An 18551-nucleotide genomic window follows, 5' to 3' on the forward strand; every position below is an offset into this window, starting at 1 on the left:
CTGAACCCCCAAATATGTGTTGTATTAGTTTTCTATTACTGCCATGACAAATTACCACGAGCTGAGCGGCTTAAAACACCACAAACCGGTGTTTGTGTTCCCTGCAGCACTATTCACAATAGCCAACAGGTGGAGACAACTCAAACGAATGGATAAACGACACGTGGTACAGACATACAATGTAATATTCAGCCGTAAAAAGGAATTAAGTTCTAATATATGCTACAAGGTGAAGGACTCCAAAAATATTACACTAAGTAGAAGAGGCCAGACATGGAAGATCACAAGTCTGATTGCACTTATATGAAATGTCCAGAATAGGGAAATCCATAGAGACAAAGTGGACTAGAGATTGCCAGGGGTCGGGAGGGAGGGGAGAATGGGGAGCAATTGCTAAAGGGGTATGGGGTTTCCTTTAGGGTGATCAAAATGCCTCCGCACTAGATAACATCGGTATTTGCAAAACATTGTAAATGTACTAAAGGCCACTGAATTTTTCACCTTAAAATGGTCAACTTTACGTTGGGTGAATTTCATTTCAATTAAAAACAGAAAAAGAAAAGAAAAAAGATAAGCTCTCCTTTGCACGTGCCTGGAGCAGGCTGGACTGGAGGTCCCCTTGAGGCCCTGCACCACCTGCCCCGGCCAAAGTCAATACCCGGCTCCCGAATCGAGAGGGAGACGTGAGCTGAGGAAATGACAACAGGTGTGTCAGCGAGGAGGCTACCCCGAGGGAAAGACAGAGGAACCGGCGGGACACTCTGCTCCTAACACTGCTACCATTGAGCAGTTCCGTCCAGGTTCGGCTCTGAGCCTAAACCTTGCTGGGCCCGGAGGCGGGGAGGGGCGCGGAGGGGCGCGGCGGGGGCGGGCCGGGGAGAGAGGCGGACTGCGAGCCGGACGGACGCAAAAGAGCCCGGAACTCCTCATCGGGGGCGCCCGTTTCCGGACGGAGCTTGGGTCCCGACATTAAAGTCCGTCACGCCGGGAATCCAGCTTCCGGAGTCTCCTTCAGTCGCCGGGAGACGGCGGCGGCGATGAGGCAGAAGCACTACCTCGAGACGGCGGCGCGGACGCTGCAAGCCAGCTGCCCGGGCCAGGCCCGCTACCTGCTGTAAGGCCGGGGCGGGCGGGGGCGCGGGAGGCGCGCGGCGAGGCGGGTCCCGCGCTCCTCACGGCTCTCTCTCTCTCTCTCTCTTACAGCTGGGCCTACAGTTCGTCACGCGGTAGGAGAACGGCCGTCGGTCGTGGTCGGGCCCCTCTCCCGCGCCCAGAGCACTCGGGATGACCCGAGAGAGAAACCGGGTCCCCCCGCTGCCCTCATAACCTCCCCCCAGGCTTATTGCGTCTTGACTTGCCTGACCTACTAGCGGCATTCGACACACTGATGAGTCTTCTGGAAATCGTTTCCTCACTCGTTCCCCCTAATTTCCCCGGTCTCTGTAACTGTTGGAGTGCCCAGGACTCTGCCCTTGGACCTCTTTTCTAGCTGCACTCACTTCCTGGGTGACAGCTTTTCCACCCATTCTCACGGCTTTTAAATTTTGTATATTGAGGACTTAGAAATTTATACACCGAATCCTAGATGCCTTCTTGACAACTTTTGAATGTCTATTAGGCCAAAACCCAAGCTTACCTCCCCCGCCCCCAACCCAGTTCTTCCCATTTCAGCCAATAATAGCTCCTCTTTAGAGTTAACCAGCCCCCAAACCTTGGGGCCGTTCTTTATTCCCTAACAGCATACCTGCCCAAACCAATATGCCAGCCAATCCTGTTGGTTTTAAAATATACCCATAATCTAGCCACTTCTCACCACATCCATCTTACCACCCTGGTCCACGCCGCCAGACTTTCTCCCATATTGCCAACAGCTCCCATGCATTTCTTCAGGCCATTCTCAATCCAGCAGTCAAAGCGAGCCTAATAAAAACCTAAGCTAGATCATGTCACTTCTCTGCTACAAACTCTCAAATGACTTCCCATCTCAGAGTAAAAGTTTAAATCTTTTAAAAGGACTACAAAGCCTTACGTCATAGGCCAGCATTCTCTCTCTGACCTGCTCTCCCGTTTGTTCACTTAACCACTACTGAGCTGTTTCATGGCCTTTACCCTTCCTTCTGCCTGGAACTCAACCTCACATGCCTGCTTGGCTTCGTCCCTCACTTCCGATGGTCTCTGCAAATGTCACTCCAGGAAGCCTTCCCTGGCTACCTTATTTCAGATGATAGCAGCTCCATCATCACTTCCTATTCACCTTTCCTGTCTTTTTTCTTCCCAGCACTTAACATTTGGTGTTGTTTTATTAATTGTTTTTCTCCACGAATTGTCCTTTGTTCACTGCTGTGTCTCCAGCTCCCAAGAGAGTGATACTTAACAGTCACTCAATAAATGAATTTTACATTTGGCAGAGCTAAGTTGCAAGCATGGTGCTTTTAGCTCTTTGTAGTGCTGTTGTACCCCTGGGACGCAGCACAGTGCTCACCAATAAATATTCATTGAATAAATAGGTGGTGCTCACTTTCCTTTTCAGCTGCATCACCTTCATGCCCTCACCTTTCCCTCCATAGCCATGCTTGCTTTTTCACTATTTCTACCTGAAAGCCCTTTACCTGTATTGGGTGCCATCTCTAAATACAGGTGGAATGTATAGTCATCTGTGACAAACTTTGTCAAGCTTTCTCTTTGAATTTGAAGTGTTTGTGGCTCGCCCATGCAGAATTTAATAATTTCCAGGGCATTTACATCACACTCTGTTATAGTTCTTACCAGTCTTCATTTGTTTAGGGCTCCCCTAGAACGTGAGTTCTTTAAAGAGAGCAATTGTTTCACTTCCATATTCGTGTCTCCACATCCTAGCATGGTAGATGGTCAATGAATGCTTTCTTGATTGCATAAAGGGTCTGAGGCAAGTCTTTTGTCTTTTACCTTGTACTGAGAGCTACCTGAAGACAAAGCCCAGCCCGCAAACCATAAAATTGTGCTAATTATTTTAAAAAAAGAAAAGAAACAAAGTCATAGTAAAATTTGTTATTTTGTGATTAATGTGTTTGTAAAATAGATGAGACATACAGCCTTTTTTACTTAGTACAAGTAATGAGCAACAGAGTGGGGAATTGTCTGGTGCTAAAAGGAATGAATGGATACAGTTACAGTGTTTTGCAAAATAAATTAATGCCAGTTTATCTTTTAATAAATTCTCATCTTCTGAGCTTGCTTATGGACAATGTATATCTGCTTATATTAAATACACTGTTCTTTTTCACATTTATAACATTGGCAGTTTTTTTGCGGTAACAATATTCTGATTTGTTGAATCATGAATTTCATTTGTATAATTTTAGATGCTAAAAGTACTTTTGAAGGAACATGTCCATACTGTTTCCAGTTGCTGGTTCTGGATAATTCTCGAGTGCGCCTCAAACCCAAGCCCAAACTGACACCCAGAATACAGAAACTTCTTAATCGAGAAGCAAGAAATTATACACTCAGTTTTAAAGAAGCAAAAATTGTGCAAAAGTACAAAGACTCCAAAAGTGTATTGGTAAGATTTCAATTCCTAAACTTTCACTCAAAATGAGGTTAAGAATCAACCTGAACATAACTCAGAGATTTGTAGTAGTATATTAAGATTGTAAAAATATAAATATTTTTCTTGCAATTGCTGTTCCAGCAAGAGTACAGTTTATTTTTGTTTTTTACTATTACTTAACACCACATATCATGAGCTCTCAATTTTTCTCAGATCTCATTGTTGAGTACAATTATGTTTACAAATTGGAGGATTTCTTGAGCAGGCCAGTATGATTTCACCTGAACTATGGCTACCACTAAATTATTTTTTCAGTTAGTGGTCCTTTTCGTCAAACAGCAATAGCTTATTTGTTAGGTAGGAGTGTCACTTCTTCAGTCATCCCCTCCTCCATGTCAGAGTATATATTTAAAGTTTATGCACAACAAAGGTTAAGTACTTATGTTTATTCATTAAACCTTTATTGAGGGTCTATCTTACGCTAAATAATGCTAAGTATTTATAAAATGGAATAAAACAACCAAAATCAAATTACTTGTCGTTTATCATATAGAGACTGTGTCAGATACATTATTACCGGGTACTGTGCTAGGCACTGGACATTATGACAGTTTATGTCTGGCCCAATTCCAATAACTTCAGTTGAATTGCCAGCCTTATTTAGGAGTTTACCAGTATCAGACTGGTAAATGCATTTTGCTTTGTCATAAAATCAACTATTTCATCTATATCCAGCCTCTTCAAAGAATATAAAGCAACTTACATAGACATACAGGCAGATCTTCCATTTTCATTTTCATCTGCTTATGAACATCAGAGTACTTCTCATCTAAACTAGTTTGTATTAATTTTGTTGAGGCCTGAGCTGAATGCTGTGCATTGTGAGTCAGGTATGCAAAAGAAAGGCATTTTGCTAGAAAATGGACCATTTCTTGAAAAATGAATCCTGAAAAGAAGCAACCTCTAGAGGTAATGAAGTGAAGAAGTAGGAGAATGAGAATTCATTTGATCGGTTTTATAAGTTGCTTTAGACCTGTATTTTACAGAATCTCTAAAGATTTGAAGGGGTCACTTAAATTTTCAGTAATGTTTTGCCATGTTTTATTGGGAAAAGGCTTGGAGTTCACCTGCAAAAAATGTTAAATGTCTACTGCTATTATAAAGAACCATCCAGATGTTAAAGGGTATTATTCCTGGTCTCCTCCATTCCCCCCCAAACAGTTTTACATTGAGAAAGTGGAGACTTTGTTATCTTTAAAAATGTTTCAAATTAAATACAAAGGTTTAGCCATTAATTTTTTATTGGAGAGTTTCTCATTTTTAATTTGAGTTTTGTCTGATTCCTGCTGCTAGATTACAAGCTCCCCAGGGTGAGTCTCTGTTACCCTGTAGTACCTGGTCTACATCCTTGCATATAAGAATGTAATGAACATGTACTTGATTGGAGGAAATTATAAGAGAAATCATGCCAAATATTTTTTCTTTTTATGGTAGTTGATTACTTGTAAAACATGCAACAAAGCGGTTAAACATCATGGTAAAAGTAGAAGCTTTCTATCAGCACTGAAGAGCAATCCTACCACTCCTACGAGTAAACTCAGCCTGAAGACACCAGAGAGAAAGACTCTAAGTTCTGCAAAGCTAAATCATAGTGTGTCTGGTTCCAAAGGCAAGAGCCCCGCATTGATTTTCAGGTATCTTAATTCATTGAGTTATTTGAATTGCCAGTGTTAAGTCCTGAGTATTTCTTTTATTTTCCTCTGTTACGTATAGTCCCTGAGTTTGTCATGCAGTTCAAGCCTTGGCCCCTAGTTTCCTCCATACCCTTTTCTTCCCTAGTAGCAGATACTCCCATGGCTTTCAGTCTCACCTCTGCATGACTTCCAGGGACATTCCTCTACTTGTAACCTCTCCCTGTTCCCACCTGCCTGCTAAATATGTCCACTCCGTCCCACTGCTGGTCCCCACAGATGACAACTCCAGCCTGCCCGTCCGCAAGCCCCCTGCTCTCAGGGTAAACATGCCCTTCTCGGCATCCTGACCTGGAACAGCGGGCACAGCTCGGCTGCTGCCTGTGCCCGGGTCCGGTCCGCCGCCAGTTTCTAGCTACGCTACTTTCGTGGTGTTTACATCTGTTCTCGTCCTTTTCTCCCTGCTGCCGCTACCTGTTCAGGTCTTTATTCACCTTTTGCTGAGTCCTCCTGTTTAAACCTTTCTGGTCTGATCTTTTCCTGAAGCACAGCTCTGATGAGAAGCACCTCGCTCTGTTCCACGTGGGCCAGTGCTACAGCAGGGCCCTCCAGCCCGCACTGCCCGGCATCGTCCATCTGCCTGTGTTAGTTTGCCTTAATTTATTCTGCGTCAGGAAAACTGAACAACTCACAATTTACTTTCCTGCTCGAAACCTTTGTGCTTGCTATTTCCTCTAAAAGAAATTCTTGTGGAGATCTAACTAAATAGGGATTTGTCAAATGATACTGAATTAACTATGACTGGGCACTGTTTTATTTTTAGTAATCCTCAGTGCTGTAGTCACTGTGGTAGTCAGTAAATTTAATTCCATAGAAACTGTGAAAGAAAATTTTGAACATTTGTTACAAAAGAGAAACTGAGTCTGGTAGTTTATTGAACATAAATAACAAAATTCAAGAAGGACTGGATTATCTCCGCTTACTGAATAAATTTTGTGTATTTAAAATAATTCACTTGCATTTAGCCCAGACTGCCTTCTTAAACATGTGCGGGATGAGAAAGATGTTTTACATTTATCTTCTAGATAAGGAGGCAGAAGGCTGACAAACCCCCAAATAAGGGTTTGAGGATAGAACACAAGTGGAGAGAATAAAATAGAATGAGGTGTAAATACACACATACCAGATGGGGAGTCATTTATTGAGTGGGCACATTTAGAGAGCCTCCTCTGTGCCTGGCACTGTTAAAAAGCACTGGAATATACAATTCGTAGTACAAAGTGCCTGCCCTGTGGAGCTTATGTTCTGGGGGGAACATAAAATGGAATGGTACCTACATGTGTAGGCTGAGATCCTTCAAAGTCCTCAGCATTGTCATGAATCTTGATGTCAGACTTAAAGGGAACTCAAACCTGGCAACACTTTACCTTTAGCCGTCTCTTTCAGGCGTGGCGGAAGCTTTCAGAACCACCCAATATACCAAATAAATGTTGCTTATAGACTATTTAGTGAGGAGGTTTTTGGTAATGACTGCTGAATACAGCCAACTGCTTGTATATGGCCATAGTACGGAAGAGTAGAAAACGTTTCTGGTAGCAATCATTTAGGCTAAGCAGGAAGAATACTTTTTAAACTATCATTTGTCAGTATACCTAAGTGTAGTTGTTGTTACTATTTTTTTCCCTAAGTGTAGTTTTATGTTTCTTTTCAGAACACCTACATCTCAACAGTCAACACCCACTTGCTCCTCAAAAAGTGCAAACAAAACAAAGAAACACTTCTCTCAACTAAAAATGTTGCTTAGTCAGAGTGAATCCAAAAAGAATTCAAAGGTGGACTTCAGAAATTTCTTATCTTCTTTGTAAATGAAATGTTGCTTAGTCAGAGTGAATCCAAGAAGAATTCAAAGGTGGACTTCAGAAATTTCTTATCTTCTTTGTAAATGAAAACTAGGGTCCTAAAGCAAACTTTTCTTGGCATTCTTCAATATTTATGGAGAAAATATCTCATTAGAATGAGTAAATAAAACCCACCTACCTCCCACAGTGGTTCTGAGAATCAAAAATATATGAAAGGTCCTTGTAAGTAGTAAAGATTGATATGGACATTGAGTGGTGGCTATTTTCTCCTCCCTTAATTAGCAGCTTTCCTTGCTTGTCACTTTCTTTTGTAAGGGACTTGAGGCCTCTGAGGGGTGTACTCCTTTCTAGGTGTCTGTACTGCTGATTTGGAAGAAGGCTCAAGTATGTGTGTCCTTGTTTTCCCACAATCCTCTGCATAACTGTGTATTTGTAAAATTTGATTATTCCTATTTTGCATGCGAAAGTAAATACTGATCCAGTCAGATACCAGATTTTTCATTTTTACAACTTTCTGTTCCTTTGGTAATATTTCACTGTTAATGGCTTTTCATTTGCTCTGGTAAAGTCTAAAATTTATTACTTCTAGGTCTAAAATTTACACTAGAACATAACATAGTAACAGTTTGGCTGTCTTAAATTTTCTCTGGAACACATATAGTTTTTTTAAATGAGAGGCTAGAATTGTGTTCCATATGTTTTTAAAAAACTCTTTAAATAAACAATGTAGATTTTAAACTATGATGTTTCCAAGCCTCTCTGTTGCTCCAAGTTTAGAACTTATTTTCCTTCCATTAGGGCTTGGTAAATTGTGAGAGGCCAAGGTTATTAATGACTTGGTCTTCTAGTTTGCGTGAAGTGAAATTACACCAGTGTCAGCATCAAAGAGAAATGATGAGGGTCATCATTCTGAACTTTAGACTGCAGACCACAGGCTGCAGGAGCTGGGTCTTCCCTTTGTCTACAGCACCTAGCATATACTTTGATCATGACAGATACTCTACCTTTCTGGCTAACTTCTCACTGAACGTGTTTCTCTTGAACTCTTTTGGCTCTCTGCTCACTTAGCCAGTCATATGAGCTCTTTGTGGTTCTCAGAACATAGCACCCGGCCGGGCGTGGTCAGAGGCTGAGCATCAACCTAGGATCCAGGCCATCGGGGTTTGATTCCCGGTCAGGGCACACACCCAGGTTGCGGGCTCAATCCCCAGTCGGGGGCGTGCAGGAGGCAGCCAATCAATGACTCATCATTGATGTTTTTCTCTTCCTCTCCTTTCCTCTCTCTGAAATCAATAAAGATACATTTAAAAAAAAAAAGAACATACCATCTTCTTGCCAGCTAAGGGCCTTTGCACGTGGTTTTGGAGAACGCCGTTTACTGCATCATGCAACCCTGCTGCCTTATAAGGGCCGCTCTTATAGTGCTGGTGACCCTGTAGTTTCCTGTTACTGTGTCCCTAACTGCCTGTGAGCTCTTTGCATGTCTGGGTGATAATCAGTTATGCCCCCAGCACCTAGTTTCCTGCCCAGCACAAAGCACAAGCTCGGCAAATAGTCCTAAACTACTATATTTAATGTCAAATTCCTTAGCCCGCCCAGCTGCACGTGGCTCAGCCATTGAGCAGCAACCTGGGATCCAAGAGATCGCAGTTCAATTCCCAGTCAGGGCACATGCCCAGGCTGTGGGCTCGATCCCCAGTCGGGAGTGTGCAGGAGGCAGCCGATCAATGACGATGCTCTCATCATTGATGTTTCTCTCTCTCTGTACCCCTTCCTCTCTCTGAAATCAATAAAAGATGTATTTTTTAAAAAAATGTCCTTGTTCACACTAGATTTAGAACTAACATCCTTTCCAACCACATGACTGGGAAGTAAATAAGTATTTTGTAAAAGTAAGAATTCCTAGGTGGGGAGCTGTTTACCTCAGTTGTAAATGACACCATGTTTGTTTTTTTAAATCCTCACCTGAGGATATTTTTTCCATTCCTTTTCAGAGAGAGTGGAAGGGAGAGAGAGAGGGAAGCATTGTTGTGAAGAGAGACATTGATTGGTTGCCTCCCACATGAGGTCCTGGTGGGATCGAGCCTGCAACCGAGGTATATGCCCTTGACTGGAATCAAACCTGGGACCCTTCAGTGTGTGGGCCAACACTCTAACCACTGAGCAAACCGGCTAGGACGATACCATGTATTCTTGACTTTGTTTTCTGTTTGGCAGAAGGGTCTTTGGGCATCTCTAAAGAGAATATTAAAATAATAGTGTGGACATAAAACTCTGAAGAAAACATAGGACTTAATTTTTATAACCTTAAATTAAGCAATGGTTTCTTAGATATAACACCAAAAGCACAAGCAACAAAGGAAAAAATAGATACACTGGACTTCACAATTAAAAATTTGTATGTTTCAAATGAGGATACCATCAAAAAAAGCGAAAAGATAACCCACTGAATGGGTGAGTGCCTGTCTGCAAATGTCCCAAGTAAGTCTTATCAAAGAAGTCTGGCAGCCCTGGCCGAGGTGGCTTAGAGGTTGGAGAGTCTGCCCATCAAAGGGTCATGGGCTCAATCCCCGATCAAGGGCACATACCTGGATTGCAGATTTGTTCCCAATCCTGTCCGGGGTGCGTGTGGGGGCAACCAATCCATGTGTCTTTCTCACATCGATGTTTCTCTTCCCTTCTACTCTCCATTAAAAAAAAAAAAACAATGGAAAAAAATATCCTCAAGTGAGGATTAACAAAAAGTTTGGCAAACACTGCCAGAGATTCCTAGATTTCTAGTATTCCCCCACTTTGCCTTAAGTTCAGGGTGTGGTAAGAGGGCCTGTGCGCCAAAGGAGTTCAAATTACTAAACCAATCTGTTCACTCAAAAGCACTTAAACATTACTGAGCAGGTCACAAAAGAAGATTTGGTCTTGTTCTCCACCTGAAAGGAACTTGCAATATAATGTAGTTTATTATCTTACCACCTGGAATTGCCTGGAATTTTAAATTGTGAAGCAAGTTACTGACTTCAAAAGTTGGTCTACAGAAGAGTTGTCAAAATGTGGTCCCTAAACCCAGTGGCATCAGCATCAAATTGTTAGAAATGTAAACCATCAGGCCTTACCCCAGAAGCTCTGGGGTGCGGCCCAGCAATCTGTAGTTTAGTAAGCCCTACAGGTGATTCTGATGTTCCTTGAAGTTTGGGAAACACTGGCCAAGCACAAGGCAATCTCTGCGGTTTCTCCACCATAAGGTGGAGAATATTTCCAATACTTTCCCTCCCTCCCAGTCCATTAATCTCTCCCCTCCCCACCCCATATCCAATTAATCAGATCCACAAAAATAAGCTACACATTTCAAAAAGAACATAAAACTTTATTAAGAACATCTTATATTGTCATCAGAACAGTCAAACAAATAAGGGTAAAGAAACAGGGAAACTTCATCTTCCCATGTGCTAGTGCCACCTCAGAACACTCGTGTGTGGATGGCTGGAATTACAGGTGGCAACAAATGCTCTGTATAAATAAATTCAGTCAGTAACTCATTGCCCCCTTTCTACACAGAACTAGTTTTACACTTAAAAAAAAAAGCTTTCATATAGTGCAACAACTATGAAACAAGACTTTACCTTTAGGAGCTATTTCTTAATAGAGTACAAAGCAGTTTAGTAGCTTATGTTATTTCATATAGTATCAATTTTTAGAATGGAAAATTTTAGAAAGGACATTCTAACTTTCCCAATTAATTTGTACTTGAGTTTTTTCATTCCAAAGATTTCTCAGAACAAGTTCAATCACTAATAGATGTGTTGCTTATCTACAGTGACAACTGACAACCTAGTTTTATTTCTTTTAATTTTGCAAATCGAGGTGACGAGGTCATCCCAGCTTTTGCTGATTCTGAAGTTCTTATTGAAAAACCCTGATTCAGAGTGCATGTGAGGAGAGGTACCAGAATAGCTGCATCTGGACTGGCTTTCCTAGAGGGGAGGGTGGCTACTGAGCACAGCTGAGTTCCTCAGACTCCCAGGTTCCCCATATGGTTCTTTTACTTACTGTAGTGATGGAAGGAGCAGAGGAAACGCCATCTGTTCAAACTGCCACTCCAGACAGCTCTCTGCACTGTTTGTGGAGAAAAGAGTGATGGTATCCATTCAAACCATAGTACCCCTACTGCAAGTGTGGCGATACATTTTTCTTTTCAGGGGCCAGGCCAAACTGCACTCAAAGATGCATGGTTTGCCTCACATACACAGTGGAGAAAATGCTCATGATTTAGAATTTGGTATTACAATACCCACATCTAACCCCATTTCTTGAGAAGTAGCCTACCTTTTAAAAAAGAAGGCTATTTACTGCTAAGGCTTACCATGTTAACTATCATAAGGCTGAAAATGTTAACTTCTAAACCACACCATATCATTTGTGTTCACAGTTAGTGAGTTAACCAACAACCGAAGGTTTGAGGAGGATTGGTCAAAAGGTAGGAGTAGGGGGTCGGATTCAGGTTGAGTACTATCACTTATCACAAACTGCATCAAGCTCTTTAAAAAAATAATGCATTTTTATAATAAATATTTAGAGCAGATACTGGCATTAAAATCAGTATCTACGTCAGAAGTCTGTCTTAAATGGTGAAAATATTTCAACAAACTTCTAACAGATTCCAAAGCTTCCCAGGAGTAAACAGTTTATAAATTAGTTTTAAGTGGAAAAAAAATATTTTGAATGAATAAATCACCACTTTAGCATATCATAAATAAGGTCAAGATGCTGAAAATAAATTAATATACAAGTTTTTGCTTTCACTTTAACAAAAAACCTAACTTACATGCTATACTTTTATAACAGGTATAACTAGGTTTTTATAGTGGTGCATTTGTTACACACACCTGCCAAGCGGAATCTTTTTTCTTAGTAATCCAACACAGAGGAACAGAGGGACACAAGACAGACATCCCAATGTGTGAGTTTCACTGTAGCACACCATTTCCTCAGTTAGAGTGATGTTACAATGTTACAAATGCTGGTCAGGATCTACTATTACTATTAATAATTTGTCAACTACATTAACTTATGTCAATATGAACTACATCCATGGTTAAGTGGATTAGGTTCCCAGTGAGTTTTCACACAGAACCTAACTATAATTGTTTCTGTGAGAAAATGTGCCCCAACTCCCACAAGGTGACTAAAAAACTTTGGACTAGTAGCCATATATGAGCAGGGACCACTTATATGTGTCTGTTTTGGAGAAAGGTCAAACTGTTAGAAGCAGTTTCCAGAACTATTGGCTATTAAAAATAAATACTTGCCTTCTCCTTCACATATAAATTCATTTTAATTATAATCTTTAATACTGAGGAAGAAAGAGTGAAGCCATTCACACTAGTGAGACAGAACTGGCTTGTGGGATTTAAAGATGTTTTATTGACTATCTAATTTGAATCTGCTTACAACAAAAAGAAAAATGACTACTATGTAAAGTAATGAATGAAAAAAATGTTTATCCTAAGTCATTATTGAGTACAAATCCACAGCTTAACAATATGATTTAAGAAGAAAGCAGGAGAGCATGCAACTGCTCTAACACACAGGGTTAAAATGAAAGGTAAAAGTACATTTGTTTGGTAATTCTAAATAGACAAATATAGTATTTACCAGATCGACCCTGTAGTGCAGCACTGCTTAATTTCCAAATATACAGTCATTCAGAAACCTTAAGGAAACATTAAAAATGTTCCAGACTACTTTGCTGAACATTAATGAATATTGTGTCCTTGAGATATTAGAGCTAAAAATACCATTATTTTTAAAGTTAAAGACTATGGGAATAATAAAAGTATCATTTTGTTTCTTTTAGCCACATAGATGGCTGTTAAAGGAATCGATTATGTTAAAAGGAGACTGATACGACAAAACGAAAGCTGTCCCCTTAGTAGAATGTCAAAATTTATAACATTTCCCAAGCATTTCATATTATTCTCATCAACTATTCTAAATACTTTAATCAAGGGGGTCCGTATTTAACACTCCTCTTATTCTACACTGGCATCTGGAAGTAAACCCCTATGATGCTATTGTGGAAATGTTCTCTAAGCTCTGATTTGACCCTAAAAATGACATCCATGGTTAGTGGTACATAACTGACCTCTAAGGAACAAGGAATCGAAGGCATTGAGAGGCACACAACTGATATTTTGGTTGGGCAGAAGGGTGAAGATTAAGTTGAAACATTTAGTCCCTTCTATAATCAAGTCCTAACTATACCATAATTAAGTCTCAACCAACTCCTGATTAGCTCTTACCCTTCAGGAATTACATACAATATAGTGATTGGATACTGGAGAAAATAAAGAAAAACATTTGAAAATACATGAATAGAAACACTGAATTTCTCACAAGGCCCTGGATCAAAAAAATTTACAAAAGATCTTTTGAAAATAATCACTATTTGTGAGCTTATTAATACACAGAGATCACTTTGTTTAAACTAAGTCATGTTAACTTACCAGTAAAATAGTAAACAAACCAACATTTTAAACAATTTTATAAATTACTTGTCTTTTTTGTTGTTGTTGTTAGTGTCACTCTCTCAACAATATACAAAAATAATGCTACAGGACTATCCACCTAACCTGTCTCCATCTCCTGCAAAGTCCTGGGCCCTGGAAAGAGACTGGTCATCAATCTTCACTGTAGATGTCCCCTGCGAAGGGCAGGTGCATGTGGCTGCCAGTGACATTGGGCAATCGAGATAAGTCTGGCAGGCTCTGGATCCGGGACCTGAGTTCTTTGCGCACCAGGGAAACTCTGGCTAACTTGCGCTTGTATTCCTGTAACAGCAAGTAGTTTTCATTAGAATTCTGACAGTTCAGAGAAGTGCTATCTAGCTAATGCTCTACATAAAATTGGGTACTACACTCAGTTAATGCTGGATAAAAAAAGATGATTACAAGGTATTATCAGTACCTGTGAGTTTGTCTCCAACAGAAACCAGTTGCTTCAGGACCACAGTAGTGTTTCACAGCTATCTTAAACTACTGTTTATCTTTATCGCTACTTTAAAATGATGGTAGTTACTAGACCAACCACTAAATGTTACTTAATGTGTCAACATAGAAGCATATTATTGTAACAAATTTTATTATTTCAATTAACTGTACTTCAATATAACTCATTTCCTTTGTAATGCTACGTATTTTACTGTCTACACTTAAAATACTTGAGAAGGGCTCCAAGGCTTCATCAACCTCACCAAAGAATTCCAATGGCACAAAAAAAGGTTAGGAAACCCTGTAAACAGCCCAAGGTAGAGCGGTACCTCAGTTTTCAAATGCAATCCATTCCAGAAGACCGTTTGAGTTCTGAAATGTTCAAACACTGAGGGATCCACAGCCAACAGCTGGGCCTCAGGACCTTGCCCTCAGCGGAAGCCGTGTGGCATGTTCAAATTCCGAAGCGGGTTTGAAAACCGAAGCATTTCCTTCTGGGTTTACAGCTTTCGTAAACCCAAATGTTCGTCAACGGAGACATTCAAAACCTGAGGGACCACTGTATCAGAGACTGTAAGCCAATTAAGATCATGTTTGGCTTACAGGGAAATGGCCCACTCTCTGTCGTGGGAGTATCTCCTTTAACTGAAGTTTCCAGAAGGGGAGGAGGTTTCTTCTATATTCCATCACCTAGTGCAGGTGGGGTGTGAAGGAGAATCTAGAAAATGGGTATTCTTCCCTCTGGAAAGACTAGACGTTTTATCTCCCTCTGACCAGGGCCGATCTCACAAACAAGACAGACCAGGTGAGTGACAAGCTTTCATTTTGGATACAAGGCCTATCCACATAGAGCAACTCTTCAGTGTTTCCCAACTCTGACTGCACATCAGAATCACCTAGTAAACTTTGGAAGAAACTCAGATTTTTTAAGAGGACTCCATCCCTATTACAAATCAATTAAATGAGAATCTTTGGGAGGGGGTCCAGAGCTTGTGAATTTTGTAAATGAGCCCCCAAATGATACTAATATACAGAATTGTGAGCCACTTCCCTACAGTTTTTCTGCCTAAAATGAAATACACCAGTAAGGTTTCTTCCTACTATTGACCCTCCTCTTTCAAAGAATAACAACTGGGGAAAGGGATTTGTCAAAATTACTGTAACTCAACTGCTGTAACAGAATGAGGGAAAGGAGGGTTCTGACGCATGGGGAACTGGGCACACTGGAAGACGAAGCAGGCAAGGTTGAGAGCTGGGTAAGCCAAGGATAGCTCTGGGCAACAGGAGGGGTGTAAATTCTTGCCATGTCTTACATGTCCCTGCATTTCTAATCTATCATGAAGATCAACGAAGAGTAAATAAAAGAGAGCTTAATAGGGACCTATAATTTCAAGGCATGATTTTTCTCTTCCCTTTCCCCCTTCACCAGTGATACACACTGGAACACCAGGTAGGTTCCAGCACAGTAGTGCAGAGTGACATACAAAAGATAAGCACCGGGGCACTTTGCATAATAGATGCATACTTCTCGGTTGGGTCTCATTACACATTTCCACACTTAGCACATTTCTTCCTTAAAACATGCCAGTATGAGGGTATACATACATCTCCATCTGCCTCACAGTTCTTAGCTGAATCATTTTTGAATAAATAATACCTAAAGCACTCTGGGGTCAGCACAAAACAGTCAGGTGCTTTTCAAACATGCTAAAAGCAACTACTCTCTCTTGAGGCCAAATGTTTTGAGAAATGTCATATGTGCCTTTAGTGGTCATTACTGCCCACCTTAATTTCTAGCATCCAGATAAGCTGTTCTTCAATTACTAAGATTTCTCTTAATCCTTTCATTCAAATGGTAAGTGGTGCCTGCCTGGTGTTTCTCAACGGCCCCCACACTAATGGGTCACATGTTTGATTCCAGGCCCCAGTAGGGGCATGTGCAGGAGGCAACCAATCGATGCTTCGCTCTCTCTTCCCACTCCCTCCCTTCCACTATCTCTAAAAATCAAGGGGGAAAATATCCTTGGGAATATAGTGATAGGTGGTAATTAAAAGCCTTCAGCCAATTGACATACACTGCACACACACACACACAAATGGTAAACATTAAAAAAGCTGCCATTTATTTAGTATCTATTATATGCTAGGCATTAAAATGACCTCGTTTAATCCTTTCAATAATCCTAGGAGAGATTATCCTTCATAAACCTGTGAAATCATACTTTTCCAAATTAGAAACAAAAGTAGCAGTCAAAAGCTTTCTGCTACTCTCATCTTAAAGACAGATTTAAGTAGCTGTGATAAACTATTTCATGTTAGCCAGAAGATGAAACTGAATGAAACCCGGTAACTACCAAATTGTACAATCCAGGTCATAGTCCTAAAAATTTTTTAATGCATTGCTGGTGGAAATGTAAAAAGGTCCAACCAAGGTGGGGAGCAATTAGGCAGTTCCTCAAAGTCACAGAGAGTTACTGTATAACCCAGCAATTCTACTTTAGGAATATACAAAGAAAAAACAAAAACCTATGTCCACACAAAAATTCATACATGAATGTTCATAGCAACATAATTTATAAGCATAAAAAAGTAGGGAAAAAATAAAATCTATCAACTGATAGAACAAAATGTGGTATATCCCTACAATGTAATATTATTTGGCCATGAAAGGAAATGAAGTACTGATATATGCTACAACATGGAATCATTGTTAAATGAAAGCCAATAGACCATATATACTGTGTGGTTCCATTTATATCAAATAGACCATATATACTGTGTGGTTCCATTTATATCAAATAGACCATATATACTGTGTGGTTCCATTTATATCAAATGTTCTGAAAAGAAAAATTTAGAGACAGGAATGAGATTTGTGGTTGCTTAGGGCTTGAGGTGGGGTGGTGTAGAAATAGGTAAGAGGTTTCCTTTAGGATAGACAAAAGTGTTCTCAAGTTATAGACTGTAGTGATAGTTCCAAAATCCTGTGAATGTACTTTAAGTGGGTAAGTTACATGGTATATAAATTACATCTCAATAAAACTGCTAAGGGGGGAGGCTTTGTGAGTTAGTCTGAGAACTTAAGTACCACTAAGAGTACTGTTTTTAACAGCAAAATGAATTCCAAGTTCTGCTACTTTACTAAGAAATTCACTTTTAAAATAAAACAATGGATAAAGGAAAAAGTGAGCTGGTATTTCCAGATGCAGTAAATACCAAGCTCAAACAATAGAAAAACTTTACATCCAATTCTAATGTGACTTCCTGGGAAGACCAATGTGATATCTGTTATGCAAGTATTATAGTACCAGTGATGAACACGATGGGAAAGGGTCAAAAGCAATTCCATAGAAAATAAGCACAGCCCAGCCAAGCATGGCTCAGCGGTTGAGCATTGACCTAGGATCCAGGAGATCGGGGTCCGATTTCCGGTCAGGGCACATGCCTGGGTTGCAGGCTAGGCAGCCGATCAATGACTCATCATTGATGTTTCTCTCTCTCTCTCCCCCCCTTCCTTTCCTTTCTCTGAAATCAATAAAGATATGTTTAAAAAAAAGGTTTATAACTGTTTTGCATACATCACTGGCATGCGATATAGCACCTCTTTACATATCAACATTTTGGATGTCAGTTTGAGTCTTTTGATCTGAGATTCTAGCTATTACTTCATATTATTTTTGCTTTTCAAACAAACATAGCATTATTTTATCTGACTCAAAGGTCTCAACTGACTTCACACTTCAGTCAGCAAACATTTGAGCACTTATTATGGTATGTGCTAGTCACTGTGCTGGGAACATCACTGTGCTGGAAACACAAAGATCAATCGTAATCCTTATGTTGAAGAGCACACAATTTGATGGGCAAGGAAACATTGAGTTATTATAATAAAGTATGTGTTCCATCAGAGGCAAAAACTACTTCTATGACATACGAGGTAAAGGACATTCCCTGAGTTCAGGAAAGAGGTTCAAGGGTGAGAACACAACAGGCCAATGGAACAGCAAGAATAAAGGACACATGTGCAAAGTAAATTCCCTTACCAAACATGGTCATATCTAAGTCGTGAGAGGATTAGTGTTGGTATAGAAGAGAATCTGAGAAAGAAACCCAGCTAGGATTTTACTTCAACTGTTTAGGAAAGAGAGGACTAGGGCCTGAACTAAGCCAGGAGTAAGAGCTTCACAAACTATAGTGTGTGTACAACACCTTCATTCAAAAGACAAAAGAACAATGTGCAGCAAGAAAACTCAGCAGGACTTAGTTGTAGTTATGACGTGAAATGATGAGGTTTCAGGCTCGACGAGTGGATGGATGGAGGTGCTATTATTGCAAACAACCTCAATCTAAAACCTTGAGATGTGTACGAGCCAATTAGGCTTCTATGAGTGCACGTACGGCCGTGTTTCTCCTCCATTTTCAACCATTTGCCTCACCCTTACCCTACTCTATCTTCTGTACATCCACCATCAGTCACAATTTTGTGTTT

At 40.4% G+C, this 18551-nt stretch overlaps 2 protein-coding genes across 4 annotated transcripts in view; one reads left to right on the top strand and one right to left on the bottom strand.

Moving 5' to 3' along the window:
• Nucleotides 1–1009: 1009 nt before the first annotated feature.
• On the top strand, nucleotides 1010–7820 carry RMP24 (ribonuclease MRP subunit p24). Of its 2 annotated transcripts, XM_087819045.1 has the most exons (6): nucleotides 1010–1114; nucleotides 1204–1226; nucleotides 3342–3541; nucleotides 5024–5223; nucleotides 6932–7052; nucleotides 7130–7820. In XM_087819045.1, exons 1-6 carry the CDS (start codon nucleotides 1038–1040, stop codon nucleotides 7160–7162), a joined length of 654 nt encoding a protein of 217 aa, XP_087675171.1. In that variant the 5' UTR covers nucleotides 1010–1037; the 3' UTR covers nucleotides 7163–7820. The 2 variants fall into 2 exon arrangements, with proteins under 2 accessions (XP_087675171.1, XP_087675170.1); XM_087819044.1 differs by having other exon boundaries at nucleotides 6932–7820.
• Nucleotides 7821–10419: 2599 nt separating this feature from the next.
• The window catches only part of RPRD1A (regulation of nuclear pre-mRNA domain containing 1A), a 53341-nt gene continuing 45209 nt past the window's right edge, over nucleotides 10420–18551 (bottom strand). Inside the window, exons 7-8 of one of the 2 annotated variants that reach the window (XM_016195963.2) lie at nucleotides 13706–13903; nucleotides 10420–11189 (exon numbers count right to left, since the gene is read on the bottom strand). In XM_016195963.2, the coding sequence (XP_016051449.1) occupies nucleotides 13754–13903 (150 nt within the window). In that variant the 3' untranslated portion in view covers nucleotides 10420–11189; nucleotides 13706–13753. Of the gene's footprint in view, nucleotides 11190–13381; nucleotides 13904–18551 lie in introns of those variants that run through there. The other variant, XM_016195962.2, reaches the window with a different exon arrangement.

Source organism: Miniopterus natalensis, chromosome 7 (genome assembly GCF_054644295.1).
Source record: "Miniopterus natalensis isolate mMinNat1 chromosome 7, mMinNat1.hap1, whole genome shotgun sequence".
Taxonomy (NCBI): domain Eukaryota; kingdom Metazoa; phylum Chordata; class Mammalia; order Chiroptera; family Miniopteridae; genus Miniopterus; species Miniopterus natalensis.

Bases quoted from the DNA above. Each gene is read 5' to 3' on its own strand.
- RMP24 (XM_087819044.1), top strand. From the start codon at position 1,038: ATGAGGCAGAAGCACTACCTCGAGACGGCGGCGCGGACGCTGCAAGCC. The intron at 3,542-5,023 runs GTAAGATTTCAA...TTTTTATGGTAG, and splicing joins AAGACTCCAAAAGTGTATTG to TTGATTACTTGTAAAACATG. The intron at 5,224-6,931 runs GTATCTTAATTC...GTTTCTTTTCAG, and splicing joins AGCCCCGCATTGATTTTCAG to AACACCTACATCTCAACAGT.